The sequence below is a fragment of the Myripristis murdjan genome, chromosome 11 (assembly GCF_902150065.1).
Source record: "Myripristis murdjan chromosome 11, fMyrMur1.1, whole genome shotgun sequence".
Lineage (NCBI taxonomy): Eukaryota > Metazoa > Chordata > Actinopteri > Holocentriformes > Holocentridae > Myripristis > Myripristis murdjan.
In genome coordinates this window covers 27,302,553-27,323,038 of record NC_043990.1, presented here as the reverse complement: position 1 = coordinate 27,323,038, position 20,486 = coordinate 27,302,553, and the positions used below count along the sequence as shown (strand labels likewise).

The 20,486-nt window shown below is 41.4% G+C and overlaps 1 protein-coding gene across 1 annotated transcript in view; it reads left to right on the top strand.

Moving 5' to 3' along the window:
• Nucleotides 1–861: 861 nt before the first annotated feature.
• Nucleotides 862–20,486, top strand: part of ptprua (protein tyrosine phosphatase receptor type Ua) — a 131,801-nt gene continuing 112,176 nt past the window's right edge. Inside the window, 2 exon segments of the mRNA XM_030062985.1 lie at nt 862–910; nt 1,207–1,335. Coding sequence (XP_029918845.1) covers nt 862–910; nt 1,207–1,335 — 178 coding nt within the window.

Here is a 20,486-nt window from a genome sequence, read left to right as displayed (position 1 = left end):
TCACTTGAAACAAGAGACAATTGTCTAAAAACAAGTTACTTCTGAGGTGATCATGTCTTATTTTAAGTTTAATGAGATATTTTGACTAGTAATAAGACATTTTTGACTTGAAATAAGACAAATAATCTTGGTAAGATTTTGAGTTTTTGCAGTGAGAGAGAGGGGATGACATGCAGCAAAGGACCTGAGGTCGGATTCGAACCCTGGTCTCTGCGATTGGGACTAAGCCCTGGTACATGGCATGCGCTCTTAACTGGTGAGCCTCCGGGGCGCCCTTGGACCTGCAGTTTCTTATCCATACTGAAAACCACTGCCCAGATCAATACAGTCTGCACAAGTGGTAAAACCAAGGACATCATGTGCTCGTTCCCGTGTTACATCATGATGTGCGTCTGTGCAGATGAACTGTTTTGTTTGGATGAAATATCTCTCTGAGCCGTCAGCACACAGTTACTGAGTGACCATGAATTTGTCCCACCAAGTCCAGACTATTCATTTTCATGATTTCTGAAATGCACTATGTTCTCTGACTCGGTAAACATGACCACAGAATGGAGGGTGTTTTTTTTTTTTTTCCAGTAGGTCGACAATTGAGGCTCCCGGTGCCTTTAAAAGCCTGTGGTTTGTGTGATGATGGGAGCTGAAAGGTTATAGTGAACACACAGTGAGAGGCCAGGCGGAGTTGGGTCACCTTGACAGGCTGCGAGCTGGACTGAATTTTGTCCTCCATCGGCTGCGGAGCCCCTGCACTGTTCTGGCACCGCTGCCCATCATTTCCGGCTATGTGAACGACCTGTGGCTGGCGTGTCATTTTCACACCACAGGGCTAATTGAACCAAATGGCAGTGGATTTCTGCGGGAATGAATGGGATCGCAGTCCTCGCTGACCGCCTGGCGCCTGCCATTAGCTGTAATTTAGCTTTTAGCTGGAAGGGTTCTTTGGGACTTGATGTATTAAGGCATTTACAGTGGGCCTGTGGTGATGTAATGTGCTTGATCCTCTGAAATCATTTCTCCGGTGTTCCACTAATAAGAGTTATCATGCACATTTCCTTTCTTTTACCAATTTTCTCCCGGTACTATCGAGCAAAGAAAGTGACTAAGAGCTAAAGACTTTCTGTACGTATTTTTTACGCCTGTCATTTACGGTCACATTTCCAGGTCTTTGTAACACGTCCTGTTCTTTTCTCTTCTCTCTGGCTGCAGCTGGCTGTACCTTTGACGAGGACTCAGACCCCAGCTTGTGTGAGTACCGGCAGGGCCAAGAGGATGACTTTGACTGGCAGCTGATCAGGACCTACAACTGGCCACACCCGACCCCTGACCTTCTACGAGGTAAGCTTCAGTGTGGATCACAGTTGGGGCTGCTGATACACCGCAACGCACACCAGTACCTGCGGACAGCATCCAGATACAGGCTTAACACAAGCTTCTTTTTTTTTTTTTGTACTTGTGTTAGAACCCTTAAATAAAGCGAAAATGAACTTTGATACAGTGTTGGGTTACCTGGACGTGATACGAGGCCACACGCTGGTGAAATCTCCTCATTAGCTGCTCTGTCCTCCCCTGGGCTGCTAATCCACAACACTGGATTTGTGTCTCTCCGTTCATGTCCATCGCAAAACAGCTAACAAAATAACACTTTTCGTACATAAATGAACATGAACAAGGTGGATTATGCTAATTTAGCCCTGGTGGCCTTTTTTATTGAAGAAAATAGGTGGCTTTTTTTTCTTGTTATCTTCCTGTTGGCTTTGTAAAGTAGATCCGGCAGGTAGCATCTGCAGGAACCTTCTGCACAGGAGCCTTGCGCCAGGAAGAAATGACCTGAGAGCGCTTTCACAAGTACACATAATTACACTCTCATACACACACACACACACACACACACACACAAATGGGTACCCAGGCTTGTTATTTTTTATACTGGCATAGTCCACTTTGTTTGTGTTTTTTTTTTTTTTTATGTGCTAAAAGTTGGGAACTGTTTCGCTGGCATGGAAGCGAATGGAGAGACCCAAATATAGCATTCTGGATTAGTCCAAAATTAGAGGATATTTCACCACTATGTGCACTCGTGTAACACGCAAGTAACAATCTATCAAAGCTGTATATTGCTTGAAATGAATAATTGTAAGGGTTAGGGTTAGGGTTAGGGTTAGGGTTAATTGTCACTTAAGGGTTAGGGTTAGGGTTAGGGGTACTAATAGTCACTTAAATAAAAGTGGGACTCCCAGGTTGAAATCACAGGACAGGCTTGGAAAATGTAGGTGGGGGCAGTGAGTGTCCCTGTCCCGTCCCTAAAAAAACTCTCTCGCTGATGTGTGCTTGAGGAAGACACCTAACCCTAAAAAAGTGTTTGTTCTCTGAGTCTTGAGGTGATTGTAAATAAAGTGCCGCACTGTCTTTGCGCAGTCATTTAGACCGGTGACTCATAGACTGCACTTGGAGCTCCGGTACAGCCTGAGATATGAGGAGTATATGTGCTAATGGAATAGGAAATGTTGCTGGGTAAATAATGGTCGGTGCTGATGATTCCTTTGCCAAGGACCCAGCTGTAAATAGCAGAGCCGCCAACAAGACGGGATTTGCAAGAGACAGTTGACTGTGAGATTTAATGAGCTCGTCTGATGGCCAGAAAAATCATCAATTCCCTTTCTTCATTTTTCTTGGCATTTGCATTCTGTCATCCAATTCCATCATTTCATTGAAGCGGGTCTTTGCCTGTAAATTCTGTAAAATGCAAAGCAGTCCAAGTTAACAACTGTGAACCAGAGAGCCACCTTGAGGGTCTGAAGATATTTAGCATCTAGCCTAGAAATGGAGCTGTAAACAAGGCTTGTCTTGTCACAAAAACTCTTGAGTCCTGGAATAACCCGCGAGTTTACTATGAAGACTAGGCCAGGCTCGCTGCAGCGTTCATGTGTGTGTGTGTGTGTGTGTGTGTGTGATGCTGTAAATTTTTAATCCTGTTCATTATGGGAATGAACATGTGCATGTTCAGAATATAATAGTGGCATATTTCATGAAAACAAATTTCCTGCAAACTGACTATTTGTGCAGTCCTCTGTCAAATACCAGAGGGAATTTTTAATTCATGACTAAACCCATTTCAGAGCAGTCGAAGTACACTAACTGAGAAGACGATGATCCAAAGACAAAGTTGCATATATTGATCACCTCACAGTCAGATAAGTGGCTGAGGAGTGATATCCCAAAGATGTGACAAGTATTACTCATCTAAATGTACTAAGAAGCTTAATGAGAACTGCTTTGCATTTTACATCATCCGGTTCTGCCGCATAGTGTTCAAACTATCAATTTCAATAAAGCATTAGCGCAGCATGCTTGATTTGATGTGTTACTTGTGCTTATCTGGTGATTGTTGGGAAGCAACAAAAAAAAGGGGGATTAAGGAAGTCAGAGAGACAATCAAAAGAAATGTGAGCAACGAAATGCGGGGGATAAAATGAACAGCAGGGATAGGACAGGAGCGAGAGGAGATTTGTGCAACACACAAGATCTTGAGAATCACATCTTCTAAAATGTATCGCCTTACTTTTTATGCATTTTATACATGCTTTTTATGCCTTTTTTTTAAAAAAAAAATTTTTATTATTGTTGACTTTTCATTCATGTTTAGATAGATACATTTACTTTAGTGATCCCAAATTGGGAAATTATTATTATTGTTCTAGCAGCAGGTTCTCCAATTATTGCACAAGACCAATAGCAGGCTACACAAATATATATTTATCAACACAAGTGACAAGATATATAAAACAGATCAATAAACCTATGCATTCCCCATTAGAGCAATAAGAGTAATTAGAGTAATATTAATTTCATAATCTGTGATTAATTAATCCAAATTAATCACATATATCATTTTTTTTTTTTTTTTGCTGTGAATGACATTAAAAGTATTTAAATTAATCTGGATGGATGGAATCAATCAGTAATAAACTAAACGAAATTGGCCTGCAGTCCATTGCAATCCATTTTGCGAGAGAGTTGGTTAATCGGTCACAGGTAGACGTACTGAGCTTGTGCCTGAACGCCTCGTCGAGTGTTGCTTGACGAGGCTGGCCGCTAGCGCTAGCCTCAGCTGCTGTGCTAGCTCCGACCTCTGAGCTCACTGCTACGTGCTTTGCGTTGAGGTGATATTTCAGGCTTGAAGTACTCCGATGGTACGTAAATTCAACAGTTCCATCTGAGCGTTTTTTGAATGTAAATGTTCCATTCATGGGGCCAAGCAGCGTCTTCTCATCTGCCTCCATCATGTTCAGTCAAAAGGCACCATGAGGCGCGATTCTTATGCTTCTTCTTCTTCTTCTTCATCTTCTTCTTCAGCAGTGTGAAATGAAGCGCGATTAATCTGCGTTAAGTTTTTTAATGCGTTATTTTTTTCTATAATTAATTAATCGAAATAAACATGTTATTTTGACAGCCCTAATATCTATTGATCTTTCACCTTTGAACCTTTGCATAGACTGTATGCATAATGAACTATATCTGTCTATCTATAGCATTGAATATGTATATATAAGATAGAGGTATAATTGTAATGTATAATTTATAATTTCCATGTGGCACTCTCTGATGCCCAGTACTGGGTGGCAGAGACTGTCAGACTTGGTTCATCCTTTTGGAAAGCATTTTATGTAACATATAATGTATTGAACTAATAATTCAACCTCTAAATATGCATAAAATAAGTAATCAATTAAAACATAATTAAATAGAAGATGACATATGTAAAGACATATGTAAAAAATATATATCTATATATATCAGTATATAAAGCTATAAATATAAATGCGTGAGCGTAAAAGGAATTAGTTTCCAATGTAATTTCTGTTACTTAGACTACATTTGCTGACTTCTTACATCTGTTGACTTTCCACACAGTACATAGTAAGAAAACGGTGATGATCTTCACTTCACTTTGAAGGGCATGCTGAGCATTATGGCAACATGAAGTCAGGATGAGTTACTGTTTGAAATCAGGAGTGAAGGCGGTTGTGGAGCATGAGGGCTGAGCGTCTGCACATGACGGAGCACGTGAGCAGGTCGGCCACAGGCCTGCGTTCCCACAGGAGCTGCACAGAGCAACTGCGGCCACACATGATGAGCGCAATTAGCAGAACTAATATATAACCACTGGTATGTTCTAATGTTATTTCTTTATCCGAGCATACAGACTGCATAATTAAGCAGCATTATAATTATCAGCGGCCACCAGGGTGCTAATAAATACGCAAACTGTGACATAATGACAAACTGTCAGTTACCAATGTTAGTCTTTAATTTATTAATAAGCGCTTAATGACATATTAGCATATTCTTTAAGGGATTGCAAAACAAAAAAATATATGTTTTTAGGGGTTAGCTGGTATCTGTGTGTTTGAGATAGAAGACAGCAAGTGGATAAATGTAGAAGTTAAAGTACTAAATGAACATTTGTCTTTATTGTGGGGTTAATCAACACACACACACACGCACACGCGCACACACACACACATGCACACACATACACACACACACCCCATGCATTGGAGGAACCGTCACGCTTTAATAGTGATTAAGGGGTAGTGAGTACCTAACTAATATATCAATTAGCGCTTAATCAATGATTAATTAACCACATAATTAAACATCAGCCAGTGAACTATGATGTGAGGTGTTGCACTTTTCTTTCTTATGAGAATGTAATAGTATAATGTCAAATTTTTTGGACCAAGCATTCACAAATTCTGCATTATAACACACAGGATGTCAAAGGAATGAATTCTGGCTATTTTCACCACAAATAACAGTGCTGCCATTAAACGGCGAGCATTCTTTGTTTTGTTTTTGTTTATTTTGTTCCACCTTTGTGTTCATGTATATGGACTCAGACTCGCGGCCTGTGTCGGGTTTCTGCAGTCTCATTACCTCATACCCAGTTGCAATCATGCCACTCCTGACAGGTTGTTTTAGCACACTCAGCCCCGTGCTGCTTTTCCATTTATGTGAGATTGTCATGCACCCGCCGGTCACCTCTCTTCAATCCGCAGTGATATTTTACATATTTGTTTATTTAAAGCAGTCTGGTATTCTTTGGAAGTGCTGTGCAAGCACACATCTCACAGAGTGTCCAACACTGCATGTAATTATAGGCTGCCGGTTTGTGGGTGGGGGGGGACTGCGGCGATTCATGGAAGGAGCCTACAGACGTCCGGGGCTTCATAATTCATTCGCTGTTATCAAGCGCTTGTTCCGCTGTTACAGGCACAGCTCTCCGGAGGCAGATTGGGTATGTTGAAGAACTCCCTGCTATTGGTGGAGTCTGGCATGGGTCATTGCTGATTACACTTCCTGGTGTTCCTCAGGGGCCGGCAGCACAAAACAGGGTACTTTTCATCTCCTCATCATCCATTAGAAAAGGTCGCTTTCTGACAGGATGAGCGCATGCTTGGATGACTTGGACGTTCCTCTTGGATGGGAAATGAAGATGGAATGTGCAGCTTTGTGAGATCCCTGCATCCTTCATTTGTGGTCAACATCAACAGCATCATCAACAACAGCCCCCGCCCCTCCCCTACTCTCATCTCTGGTACTCCCTCCCCTCGCCGTGACAATTATTGGCACAAATAACAAAGTCTGACAACAGAGAGGGTTAGAACAAAGATCCAAAAGAAATGTCTTTTGAAGCAGTGTTACATCACCATGCAAAATACTCAAATAATAATAGTGCCTTATTATCTTTTTCTTTTTTTTTTTATTTGAAGGATGAGGCTCTTGTGTTGCTCACTCGTTGCATTGTCCTCCATCACTGAGCAGTTCAAAATGCCAATAGGTGTCTTGAATCTCAGATAGGTGGGGAAGTACTTTTTTTCTCTCTCTCTCTCTCTCTCTTTTTTTTTTTTTTTAATTTCAAAAGTGAGTTTTGGCCGGTGATATTGATCAGCAGCCCCCATCAAACCACCTCAGACGGGACAGCAAAAAACTCAGTCATTGCCCTTTTAAAGTAGACACAAGCATTATTCCATTATTCATGGAACGTGAGACTTTTTACCCAACCGTGCTTTTGAAAGGCCTGGGATCAAAGCAGTGATCATCTCATTGATATACCGCATGAATTTACAATTACTGGAGACACTGGGCGATTTAACCTGCTTGTTAAATCTGTCTTTTTATATGCACTTACGCATGTAGATGGCCTAATCTAATAATCAGCTGATTACGTAATCCTGGGAAATGCAGCTGATTTGATGTCATGCTTTAATTGCGGTCTATGGAAACATGACTTCACTTTTGAGCTGAATGTCTGTGAAGCAAAAAGATCTGATATCATTGTAATTGAGTTGCTTTATTGTTTAGAATCCAGTGATGAAGATACCCACGTCAATCAAGTAATACACAAGGTCAGAGTTTTCCAGGGGATCAGTAAAATGCCACTGTAAATATAGTCCATACCTAGATTTTTTCCAAGGGCTTTAAATTCTTTCAGAGCTGCTAAAGAGACTGCAATTGAGACAACAGCTTAGTTTATTGGGCACCAGCAGCTCGATAGTATTGATTTGCGCCCACAGACCAGTGGAATACCAATGACATGAAACATTGCAGCTAAAAAGGAACATGTTACGCCCTTCAGCTTTCCATTTTTTTTTTTTTTTTCCATGGTACTCTTTCTTCTAACTCTCTCAACTTGCCTGTCAGCATTTTAATGGAGGAAGTGAAATGGCAAAGTTGAGCGTTTGAGGATATTAAAAAGCAGGCAGCATTTCTCTGCATGATAGGATGTGTTTCCGCTGCTCTTAAAACAGAGATCGGGAGCAGGTTCATGCCACCCTGGACCAGAGAAAGTGCATATATATTTTTTTTTTTTTTTTACCTACATTCTGAGTGAGGTCTTCTTGGAAGATTTTATTGGACTTAAATCAAAGCGGATCCACAGAGGACACTTCACAAAAATGCACCACAATCCAGGTCAGTGTTGCTGTAGGGCGCCTTTGGGACCTTTCAACATCCAAAAAGTTTGGTCTACATTTCCAGTTTCTTTAATGTTCTGTTACATAAGCCAGACAGTAGCTATTTCCATTTGTTAAAGATACCATATTTACTGAAAATATTTTTTGAAATACCGCCAGTACTGTAACCTGTTCAAACATCTGTTTTAAGTAATAAATTTAGTGTGAAATGTGTGCTTTGTCAATCAAATGTTTGATTTCTAAATAAAAGGCGATCTCTGTCATACGCTTTAATCACAGTTTAATCAAGCAGACTGTGTCAAGGGCTGATCTGTGGTTAACCTGTTAAATTGCTACATTTGTATGCACAACCTTTACTTCTTCAGGTTGCAAATGTCAAGAAATCCTTACAAATCCTTAATGATTCAGCTGTCTGTGTCTTTGCAATGCACGTCATGTGCAGAAACCGACCAGTCAGGGGAAACTGTAGCCAGTCCTGCAGTGGGCTTGGATCAGACAGAAAAAAAGAAAAGGTGGAGCTTTATCTCTAATCCACAACCTTAATGTGTGCAGCATTGTGCTGCTCAAATGGAAATAATTCAAAGATTCATTTGTAAAATTGGGTACGCCTGAAAACCCTTTTTATTTTAATTTGAAATGACAGGCAGAATGTTTGTTTTGCTGGATTAAGTTAATTTAAAATCTGCCATAAGGATGGAAGTTCAAATCTGTGCAGGAGTACACATTCTCTGGTCCGGGAGGATGAGAGCCTGTGCAGGAAGAGCAGCCAAAACCCCCCTCACCATGCAAAGAGATGAGGTTTGCTTTCTGAATTTCAAAGAGAAGACTTAAATGTCACACGGTTCAAAAACAACAACAACAAAAAAAAAAAAGTCAGCTTTGCTTCATAAGTCACATTTGAGCGATGAACTCCAGCGCTGGTTCAACATGTGTGGGGCTAAAGGGAAGCTAAAGGGGGTTTCTGGGGATCTTCCTCCCTGGAACCTTCCTCGTGGAGTTTGAAACACGATGTGGATTCACTGAGCGGAACTTCAAACATGTTTGTGGCGCCTTGCCTCCGTCCTCAGCTCTATCCCCGCTCTGCTGGTTCAGAGGCAGGGTTTGCTCCTGAACAGCGCTGGCTTTGATGATGCAGGCCCCAGAGTAGAAAAACTAACTAGCGGTGGCAGAATGACTCTTTGCATTTAAATGGCACATTAGCAGAGAGCCGTTCCTCCTGATCCCACGACTTTCTCGCATTCATTTGCATTAGTACATCATTGTTGTTTAGGTGTAGTAAGACAGCCATGACTTGAGTTTTTTTTTCTTTCTCCAAATTAAAAGTTTTACTCTTTTATTGCTGAGGGACCTGTTCATTAATAATAAGAGGGCTAATAAGAAATGCAGTTACTACTTTTTCCAGATAGTTATATGGTAATAATTTACCTCCAGATTGTTGTGATTCTTGATGTTTGCTACATCTTTGGCCATCAAGTAGTCATTGCTGTGGTGCTCTGCAGTTAATGGACACAATATGAGACACATGGATTAGATATCCCTTCTATTGTCTTATTTACCTTACATTGGAGATGTCCTAAGAGCTGGGAATGCCCAGTTTAAACCTCTAAGTCTCCACTGGGGTGCATTTGAGAGCCCCACATGTTCATTGCTTGCTATAGCACAAAGCATTAACCTGCATTTTTTGGGTCGTATAAAAAAGGCTGATGGCGCACAAAAGTAAATTGCACAATGGAGTAATAAACTAAAATATTACAGTTTGTGTGTTTGTCTGAAGGGTTTCATTGTAGCCAGGGACTTGCTGTGACGTCATTTGCTGTTTCTGTAGGAACTGAGGGTTCAGAAATCACACCCGAGGACGTTCACGAGCACATTTCCCATTGGGACCTTGGACTTCTCCCAGCTCTCAGGACATCTCGAATGCAGCCCTATTCTAAACTGAATAGTGTCCCATAAACAGGAAACATCACGTTCTGTGGAGCAGAGGATTTTCCCAGGATAGAGGGACATCCTCACAGGGCCTTAGAACAGCGAATGTAAAAGCTTTCATTCAAGTGGCTATAGGATGAATCATTACTACATGCAGATGGTGGAGCGTAAACACACACAAGCTTCGTTTACCCACCTGTTTAAATCTGAAATGTCATTCATGCACCTGGACCAGGGAATACACTCCAGCCCAGCTCCCTCCCGTGTGCTAACGCCAGCATCAGCGCTGTCTGGCACTGAATCTGTGAGCCGACAGATGAGACAGACACAATATGGACATTTGACAGTATTTGAAATGTGCTGCATGAGTTAATAATTTGTTCAATTTAAAAAAAAAAAAAAAAACTTTAAATGAGAAACGCTCAGATATTATATTTCCTCAACTGTTTTTACATATTGGATCACCATTTCTAGCACTTTTAACCAAGCATTACTAATTAGAGCAGTTACAATATAATATGATACTTGGACAATGACCTCATAACATACTGTTCTACTTGTTCTACTAATTAGTTTTGTTATTCTGCTGTGAACTAAACCTATTCATACAATAAAGAATGCATAATAGTCACTTAGCCGTACAGATAGATAGATGATTGCTAGATAGAAGTCATAATCACGGCAGCACTAATAACTGGGTAATACAATGATGCCTGATTATTGATAACTGAAGAATCAAGGTGTAAAATACTGTTTGCCTCACATTTGTCCGATGCTGGCTGGAAAAGGGGTGTGGCAGTTGAGATGAACTCGACTTTAATTGGTATCAATCAGCAACACAGGGTAGCAAAAGGACGTATTCATTTACATGAAAAAAGTTTGGCTATAACTTCAAATTAGTTTCATTAGAGGGATTCTGTGTTATACGAGTGAACTAGAGTTCAGCAATAATTGATGTCATGGTTGTGGAGATGTAGACACATCAACGGAATACAAATTAACGTGAGAGCAGGAGAGGGCCCTTTTTCTTGCGGAAGTGACACTCGTACATGTTGCGGTTGCCGGCTCGTCTCTGAGTTTTGAGGCAAGTGGACACTTTATAGAAGAACGATTTCTGTCGTTATCAGACGCAGAGGAAAGTCAAGGGTGAAGCCGTAAACCATGTGTGTGTGTTATGGGGTCGGATGAGTGAGCCCTAATTAAATACCAAGACCCGAGTGGGGAAGCGAAGACAGATAAAAAAAAAAAAAAAAAATTGCGCAGGAGAAGAAAAAGGAGATGTTTGGAGCAGACGGCAGATATTTCCGAGCCCAAGGGCAGATTCAGGAGTGATAGGCTGAAGGCAAGTGATACAGCTGTTTTTCATTCTGCTTGAAAATGGCAAGAACTTTTCATGTGGAACATTTATCTGCCTGCTGGCCTCTTATCCTCCTGTAGCACACTGAATGATAAAAGCTCTCTGAAAAACAATGACAGCGGTCAACATGTTATAGGTGCAGAGAAGATAATGAACGATAACGAAGCCGTCCCCTCTGTCCCCCGGACTGGATGCCGAGCGCTCTGCACGTCGGCTGTCATCAAGGAATAAATGGAAGCTGTTAGCATGGTGAATCAGCTACACGAGCGCGATGCTATAGAAACGATGCTGACAGCACATGTTGATTGGCTTATTGTGCAGCGAGACAGAAATGTGATTAGGCAGCCTGTGACTGATTCCCCATTGTCTTTGGAGAACTCTTGCTGACCACTATAATCAGTTTATTCAATAGGCAAGATTTTCAATGGATTATATGGAAATGTGAGGGGGGAGAAGTAGCCCAAATCCTTTGTGAGAGCTGATTGAATATCTTGTGAGGGAAGTGAGAGCAGAGGAATCTTTTTTTTTCATGTGGTGCCATCTTTTTTTTTTTTTTTTTTTTTTTTTAATACGTACTCCCAGTGAGGCAGCACATACTGTCATGCCAGAAAGTTATTATACGTTCACTTTATTCTAAGGCTTTAGACAGAAAATTAAGATAAGACGCAGGCTTATTGATCCCGGTGGAGAAAATGGGTCATTGCTGCAAAAATAAGAGGATACAGCAGAATATAAGCACCGAACTAGAAATTCATTCTAAATATGCAATACATATTTGACAGTATATAATATAACATATTATGAAATAAAAAATAATGAAAGCAGTGATAAATATGTCTCACTTTAATTTCCACACAGTCAGAATCACTTAAAAAAAAAAAAAAAAAAAGGGAACAGGCGTGTAAACAAATTTGTGACTTGACGGACTTAACTTTTGTGGAAATATGCAATATGAAAGGATTTCAAAGTTACTGTTCATGTAAGAAAATCACTAATTTGACATCAATTTCTGTGGGAAAAAAAGGAATCAGGCATGTAAACTTTAAAGACATAAACTTTTGTGGAAAATTGATAGTGGGAGTAACTGTAGCTCATGAGAGATGGAACCAAGTGTTACATGTCGCATTTATATTTTTGTTTAATATACATGATATATTATGTACAGCAAGTATACATAACAATTTGCACCCGGTGAGATATTGAAAAATGAGATATTGCACATTTATATACACACACAGATCTATTTTATTGTATTTTTGGATTGAATTTCCCTTGCGGCGATCAATAAAGGCACGTCTTATCTTTCATGAGATGCAATTACGGCAGAAGCTCCCCTATATGCTCAGGAAGTGTTGTGGTGTGTAGGTGTGTGTTGTGCAAAAACAGAACCCTTGTCAAATATATTGGGTTCACAGATACTGATAGCAGGTGAACATAATGTGTGGATGTGGATCAATACTTCACATCTAACTTTTCTTCATCAGTCGTCATCGGTCTTGATGATGGTGGCTGGTCTGGAACTGCGCTTGTGCACTTTTGACAGTTTTTTTCTTCTTGACGGTGAGGACTCCTAATTGTGTGCTCCGTGATTATTTTTTTTTTTCTTCTCATACAACACCCCGCGGTGTTCAATCAATGGCATGGGTTGGCATTTTAAATTGAGGAGCCCGTTATGTCCTCACATCCACAGGCGCTCTATCTCAGCAGCAGGTACCATAATAATGTGACCATCCCACTGTAATTAACATCACATTAATGACAGGCCTGTAAATAGGAGGCCAGTGTGTGGCTGGTCATGTCATTAGAGAGGCAGAGAGAGAGAGAGAGAGAGAGAGAGAGAGAGCGAGCAGCATTTTGTCAGTGACAGGCCTTGTTCGGCTGGGCCTGGCAGTAGCATGACAGCTCCTGGTTGTCTGAGTCACCGTGTCAAGATGGACGCGAGCATCGTTACACCCTCTTGTGATTGACGCACACCGCGGCTGCAGGGCGAGGCGGGGGTTGGGGGTGAGGGCAGTTTTTCCAAATAGTTGTCATAGGAACCAGCTTTTTTTTTTTTTTTTTTTTTTTTTTTTGAGGAAACGTGTATGTAGGGGGTTTTGCAGCTCTGTCACAAATCTCCTATCACGCCGAGGCTCGCTCATCATGGAGGTCTGCAGGGAAATGGGCTGCGCGCAGATATTGCCTAAATATAAACCAACCAGGCAAGAAGAGGAGAGAGACACCTGAGAGAAGGTTGCTGTGGTGCTGGTAAAGGTCAGTTCAGTAAAGTTACAAGGAAAGTTTTTGGTCCTTGTCACCACGGCAGTACAGTGCAAAACAGTCAGTCAATACAACCCAAAAGTGTTGTTTTTTTTCCCCTTTCTTTTTTTTTTTTTTTTTTTTTTTTGGCCGTGGTAGCTAACTGGCAAGGCAGCAGGCTAATTTAGCAGAGCAGCCAATGTCAGTGTTAAGGTCACAAGGAAATGGCATTTTAATGGTGTTTTGTTCCACAATTTGATGTGACATAAGGGGTGGAGGGACTTTTCAGAGTTAAATATTCAAAAACGCTGCACACAGGGCTTCACAATCTCCTTCCAAAGGAGGAGGAGGAGAGAGGATTTTCACCGCTGAACCTCTGTCATTTGAAAGTGACTTGGTAACCACTAAACATAGTCCTCTAGTGTTTTTTTTTTTTTTTTTTCCAGGAGGGTAAAGAAATGGGGTTTTTGACACAAAAATACAAGAAAACTTGCATTTATTGCAGCATTTATTGTTAACAGGTGTAGGCTTGCATGAAGGAGCATTAATTGAAACCCTGTTTTCATGTCATTGTGAGTTTAACATGTGACTGCTAGCCACTTCTTCACAGCAGCCATTTTGAAATGAAATAGCAGGTAAACACAGGTGCTACTAATGACAGATAGGCTTCTGTTTCATTTAGCGGAGCCGCTCACACTGGCTCTGTGGACAGACTCTGCTGCACTGAAGTGGAACAGACCCTTTATCAGTATCATGAGTCACACCTGTGCTCACCCTGCTATTTCACTGTCAAAATGGCTGCTGTGAAAAAGGCCTATTAACCATAGCTTCTGGTGTGCTTGTGTGCCAAAGAGATCATGTCCTCACCTGTACAGAGACAGTTAGCTCACCATATGCTGTAGTTAGCTAACAAGCTGAGATTATCCACAGTAAGCAGAAAATTGATGACATATACACTCAGTGTCCACTGTATCAGGTCTGCCTATACAATCTAATGCAGCTCAGTGCAACAGCTCTGCCATCAATTCTACCTTTTAAGAAAGTTTATAATGTTCAGTTTTCATGAAAATTTAATTACTGAGGTCTTGTACTGGACTACATTATACTGGGGGGTGTTTCTGATTTTTTGTCCTCCGTATTTATTATACATGATGAGGGACAGATTATTGGAAACAGCTGTAAATAAAATGCAGTCCAGTCCAACAGCAGCATGAGCTCAATGCCAAACATAGAACTGAATGAACATCTCTATTACTGTGATAAAAGGAAAACCTGAGCGTTAAGCCTGAGCAACTTTATGGCACAACAGTTGGATTGGATTGGATTAGATTGTACAGGTGGACTCAATAAAGCAGCCCCCGGGTGTGTCAGTGTTGCAATGAGCAGCTCGCAGTCAAAAACACCATAGAAATCAGTTCCGTTTACTGAATTCTGTTGAGTTGGCCAACTTGTAGGCTACATGAGGAAACACAGTCAGCTGCTCACAGCCGCTGTTGTACAACTGCTGTGAGCCTGCAGTGTGTGTGTGTGTGTGTGTGTGTGTGTGTGTGTGTGTGTGAGGCTGAGTTGATCTCCTGGAAGCAGCTCCATTCCTTGTACTCACCAAACAGTCTCCTCCTTCCTTTAGTTTTTATCCCTGCTGATGCGCTTCCTGAGTCATATGCTAACAAGGGGGTCAATCACCGCGCCCTCCCTAAGCTCTCTCTAGTTTATGAAAGGCATTTAGAGTGGATTTGCATTATTTATTAGCTTTGCCCATGCCCTTCAATGTTTGCTTGAGCTTTTAAAACCTGGTATTAACAGCACGTTGCACCGCAAGTGACTCAAGGCTACAAACAGATCCCACCGCTGCATAGCAGCCTCTTTTCTCTGTGACTACCACTGATTATTATTGCACCTCATGCTCCCTGTTGACCTCTCCCTATCTCGTTGTGCCTCCCTCTTGTACATCAATATGCATGCTCAAGCTTACATTACATACACACACAGTTGTATGACATGTATACATGTATACAGAGATGGTGTGTGTTGAGACAGAAATGATGTGAAATGATTTTTGGTTCGTTTTTTCTGTCTGATGTGGTTGATGTTATCTGTGGGGATTGTGCTTCACACACTGCTAACAATGATGTAACAGTGTATTGTTCTATTGTGTTGTAATGCAATTCAAACTTATTGTCTCTCACCATTTTCCAATAAATTGACAACCGAGACAGCCAGAGATATAAAAGTCGACATGGCAAACATGAATCCAGGCTAAGCAAAATTTACTGTTCTATAGATGTAATATAAGAACCTATATGAACAAAAACAAACTAACTAGATTTGGTTCACACTGACAGGCTAAAAATACATGGGTTGGATAGGAATCTGGGAGCAGGGGATGAGTGTATTCTGCTGACATGTTTTTCCACTTCCTCCGTCTCTCCAGGTGTATTTATGGTAACAGTGTTCTACATTAAGGTATACAATGTAAATGCAGATGCATCTGTATACTGTCTGCCTCTGCTGTTTGGAATTGGCCCGCAAATAAGAGTGTCCTCCTCTTGTTTCCCTAAGTTTACATGCACAGAGCGTTCTGGCTAATAGTTCATATCCCGATTAAGGTCTTACTCAGGATAAGCTGCTTAAATGCATCTTCATAGCCCAACCACAAACATCCCTGTGTGCATGAATGAACAAAATATTCCAAAAATTACCTTGGAAATAGTGCTTGCACAGACTGAAAAAAAAAAAAAAAAAAAAAAAACAGTCAACAGCATAAGGTGCCTCAATATCCGAGCTCACATATTCAGTTTTTTAACAACTGGGATTACGGGTAGACTGATATAAAGTATTGGCCATTTTCTACCATGACAAGAATTAAGTTATTTTTTTTATGGCAGGGAAAATTTAAGTTCACACTTAAAAAAAAAAAAAAAAAAAAAAAAAAAAAAGTTATATTTTTTCACTTCCCCTCCAGCTGTTCTGTAGGACAGTAGTGGTTCTATCTTCCTCTCATTGTTACTGAGTGCTGGATACTGGCTGGATGCTCTACATGCTAACTGTTAGCCTCCTGCCATTGACATAGACTTCCCCCCAGCTAGCATTCTTAATCCATTCAAATTGCTAAATAAACAAAGTTGGGAAAAATATCAAGAAATATCAATATTTTCCTGTGCAGTCTAAGATCTCTGTGCTGACCCGCAACAGTGGCATTTGTAGCCTCCGGTGAGAGCAACATAGCACCACTGTTGTGTACTGTCCCTTTAAAGTCAATGAATTGCAGCACAACATTATCTTGCATCAGCCAATATCAGTCCAAATCTCGCATGGATATGAGCTCAACCTCATTACTGGATACCATAGGTGGTTAAAATGAATATGTATAAACTCCCCACCTGCTTCATTCCGTCTTCTCTTCATCCTCCCAATTTCCATCACAACATCTCTTTCCTACTTCCTCTACTTTCCCCATCATTTCATTTTCTCCTGCACCCCCCCCACCCCATCCCCCGACCTCCCCACCCCGCCCAGCCCCCCCCTCAGGTGCAGGCAGGCTATCTTTAGGAAATATTTCCATATCCCTCGCTGTGAACGTCTCGCTGTCAGTGTAATTGATATATTATATATTATAAGTTCCAGAGTTAGGATGATTCATTTGCATATAATGGGCTGATATCTGATGTAATAATGAAAGCCTGGAGCCTTGTGCAGGAAGGATAAGCCTTGTGAGACTAATGACCATTTAAATAATGCACAATAAGCGATATTTTCCTGCCAGATCAAAACCTCTGGAGCTCCGGAGCGAGCTTGAGAGACTAGTCCAGGAAAAAATGCAGCTTGACTCAACTCAAGCACCAAGTCAAAAACCTTTAAGAACGGGTTTCAATCTCTCTCCGTCCTGGGTCGGACACCTTATCTCCTCCCACACAGCACAAGCACCGCACACATCTCTGACCCCGGGTCTTGAAAGTCCTCACCTGGAAATCAAATGCTACCTTGTTGTGCTGCACTGACCCATCATAACAGCCACTTTCAAAGTATGTTGGAGGGTGAGCTCTAACCACTTTGTCTCGCCTTTATTTATTTCAAGGCTTCTCCTCCAGAGCTTGAGGAGAAGTTTGTGAGTCAACAGGGATGTGAGGACAAAATGCAGACTGATACCTTGTGGTAAATAAACAGGAATATATTTTGCACATTGGTAATTGGCTGTGCTGGGATTCCTGAATACATAGGAAAAGTTCATATACAGTAAAGTGAATATAACTGAGATGCTAAATTGAAAAGGATTGGTTTATTCCCACGAAACAACATTGTTGATGGAGTAGAAATTGTAGTCTTAAGGGCGACTTTGTGGATTTACAGAGTTTATGTAGAAAAGTTTAATTTACATTGTGTGGACCTGCCATAGCTGATTGACAAAATAAGCTATTATATTACTGTCTAAAGGTAACAGGAGGAATTCACTAATCAGCTTAAGTTGCATAAATTCATAAACCCAGTGAACCTTAATATTATTGAAGTTTGCTACTTATTCATATGCAGCTGCTGCTGTTGTTGATAAGGTGCATACAGCTTACCAAGAAAATGCCTTCTATCTATTATTTACACATTATCTGCAGCTTTTCTGTCATAACTAGTGAACAGATGACAAAAAAATATATATACTAAGTCGGTACATTTTGCTGAATAACATTTCTTACATGGAGACATAACATATATTCACTGTATTTTTCTCCCCTCAATGAGTACAAAAGTCCAGTTTTTTTTTAACATGGTTGGTATGGATTTTGAAGGCCAGGACATATTTTTCTATTGAAAAAGCTGTGGGCCTATTTGCTTTGGGAAAAGATGAGGTGTATACATTTTGTAGACATTACTGTAGACATTACTGTATGCTAAAGTGTCTCATGCTTTCAACCATGAGACACTACAACACTTTACTGAGACCCCACAAGTACTAATACAACGACTGCTACTACTGTTAATGCAATGAGTTAAACTGAAGCCATCATATTGGCCGATTCCATGTTTTTAGCAAAAACCCTATTTCATATTTGATGCATCGACAAACCAATATGCCACTCTAATCCTGGTTTTTGAAGCCCATAACATTTTGCCACCACTGCCTCTTCACACTCCCCGTCCCTGAGCAGAGTTTTGCATGTGTTGAATCCCTCCTTGTGTGTTAGTATTTCCTCCCTACTCCATTTCCTTTCAGCTCATGTGTTGTTGTATCAGTTGCCCCTGTGGTGGCATGACTCTCTTAATTCTCGTCTCCGTCTGTGGCTTCCGGCTCTCTTTGCCTGCCGGTTGTTGTTGTTGCTGCCTATGCGGTGGCTGTCATTTCCCTCCAAGCAGTGGATAAAATTCTAGTTGACACAGAAGGATGACACGGGGAGGGTTATCGGACGCCTAGCAGGCAGCCCTGGTTCACCACTTCCTCACTGTTGGCTTCCCCACTCGGGTAATTGGCTTCTTCTTCTTCTCTTCTTCATCTTGCCTGCTGCCCAGTGACGAGCGCTTGTCACTATCTCTTTCTCTTTCTTTCTCGCTTGCTCCTCTCATCCACGGTGAAATTGAAAGTTTGTAGGATTAAGAATTTTGAAATGGTGCCGCTAAACATCTTCTACACTTCTTGCCGTTTGAAGACCTGAAACGACGTGGTAGATAAGGGCTGGGGAGTGGAGGCTTCCAGGGAGGATGATGATGTCAAAAGGAAATGTTTTTTTTACTGTCAGCCGCTCGCGTCAAAACAAGGAAATGTCAGAACTCTGTGTGGGGATTGATATTTACTTTTCTCTATTAAACATACTGAAGCATTGCTGCAGTATTTGCCGTACTTCGCCCTGGCAGTGACCTTTTTTGTGTTCTGCTCAAACTGTGTATACAGATATTCCTTGGCCTTTACCGTGGCACTTCATCAGAACAATCTTTGAGATGTTTTATTTATTTATTTATTTTTGTAATACAAAACTCATACAAAGGACTACAGTCTTGAACCAACTTCCCAATTATTTTTGGCCTTTTTCTTTGCAAGTGCTTGACCGCTTGTCTTTGAATCACCACATAGTTCAGGCGGTGCCGGCACAGAGAAGACCACTCAGAGCAATCCTTCGAGGGGCGCCCCTGGGCCCCTCAGGGTCCTCTATGTTGTGCTTCGATAGCAAAGGGGGGCTTGTCTGAATTCTCCCTTGGCGCATCTTTATGCTGAGATGAACTGACATGCACTCCTGGAGCAGCCGTCGGTGGAAGAGCGAGCGAGGGAATCTACACTTGGCAGGGCTAATCCAGACTTCAGGATGTGCTGTTCCAGGCTGCTATCTTTAACCGGGGGCTGCAACTCCCACAGAGAAGAATGCAAGACTTTGATTGGACCGCCCACACTGGTGCAATGTTTTGGCCGGAGCTGGAGGCTTACTTGTATCATCGTTGTTGCTGTGCACTTTTTTACGCAGAGTGAAACAATGGAGAGGGGGGGGGGGGTCATGAACTTGAGAATTGCTATCGGCTTAGATAAGCGCTCGCTTCCCAGCTCCCTCTCTGGTCCGTGTGGAGAAGAAAGACCCCTTAGAGCTGTTGCTGTACGCAGAAAACTCAAAAAATGCTGGGAAACAAACACCCGGATTGCACTTGTGCACCATTTCATCCATGTCAAAGAGACGTTGAAAAAATCACCAAAGTTGTGAGACAGAGTTCACGAAACCAATTAAGCCTGTGTTCTCACTTCTTAACAATAGCATGGGTGAATCTGTGCTTGGCATTTTGTTTTTCTACAGTTTAATTGGATGTGGAGCAATCCCTCCTGATTAGACATTGCTTTAGTTGGTGGTGGGATTCTTCCGTTCTCTCCCCCATATTCTGCGGAGTTGGATTTGAAACTCCCCAACCATCAGAGGGGGTGCAGCCTTCCTCAGCGATGGCAGCGGGAGATAAGGAGGGTTTATTTCCCCAAACAGGCGGATAATTAATTGGACGAGAGAGGGTTGTGTAATCCTGTTTTCTGC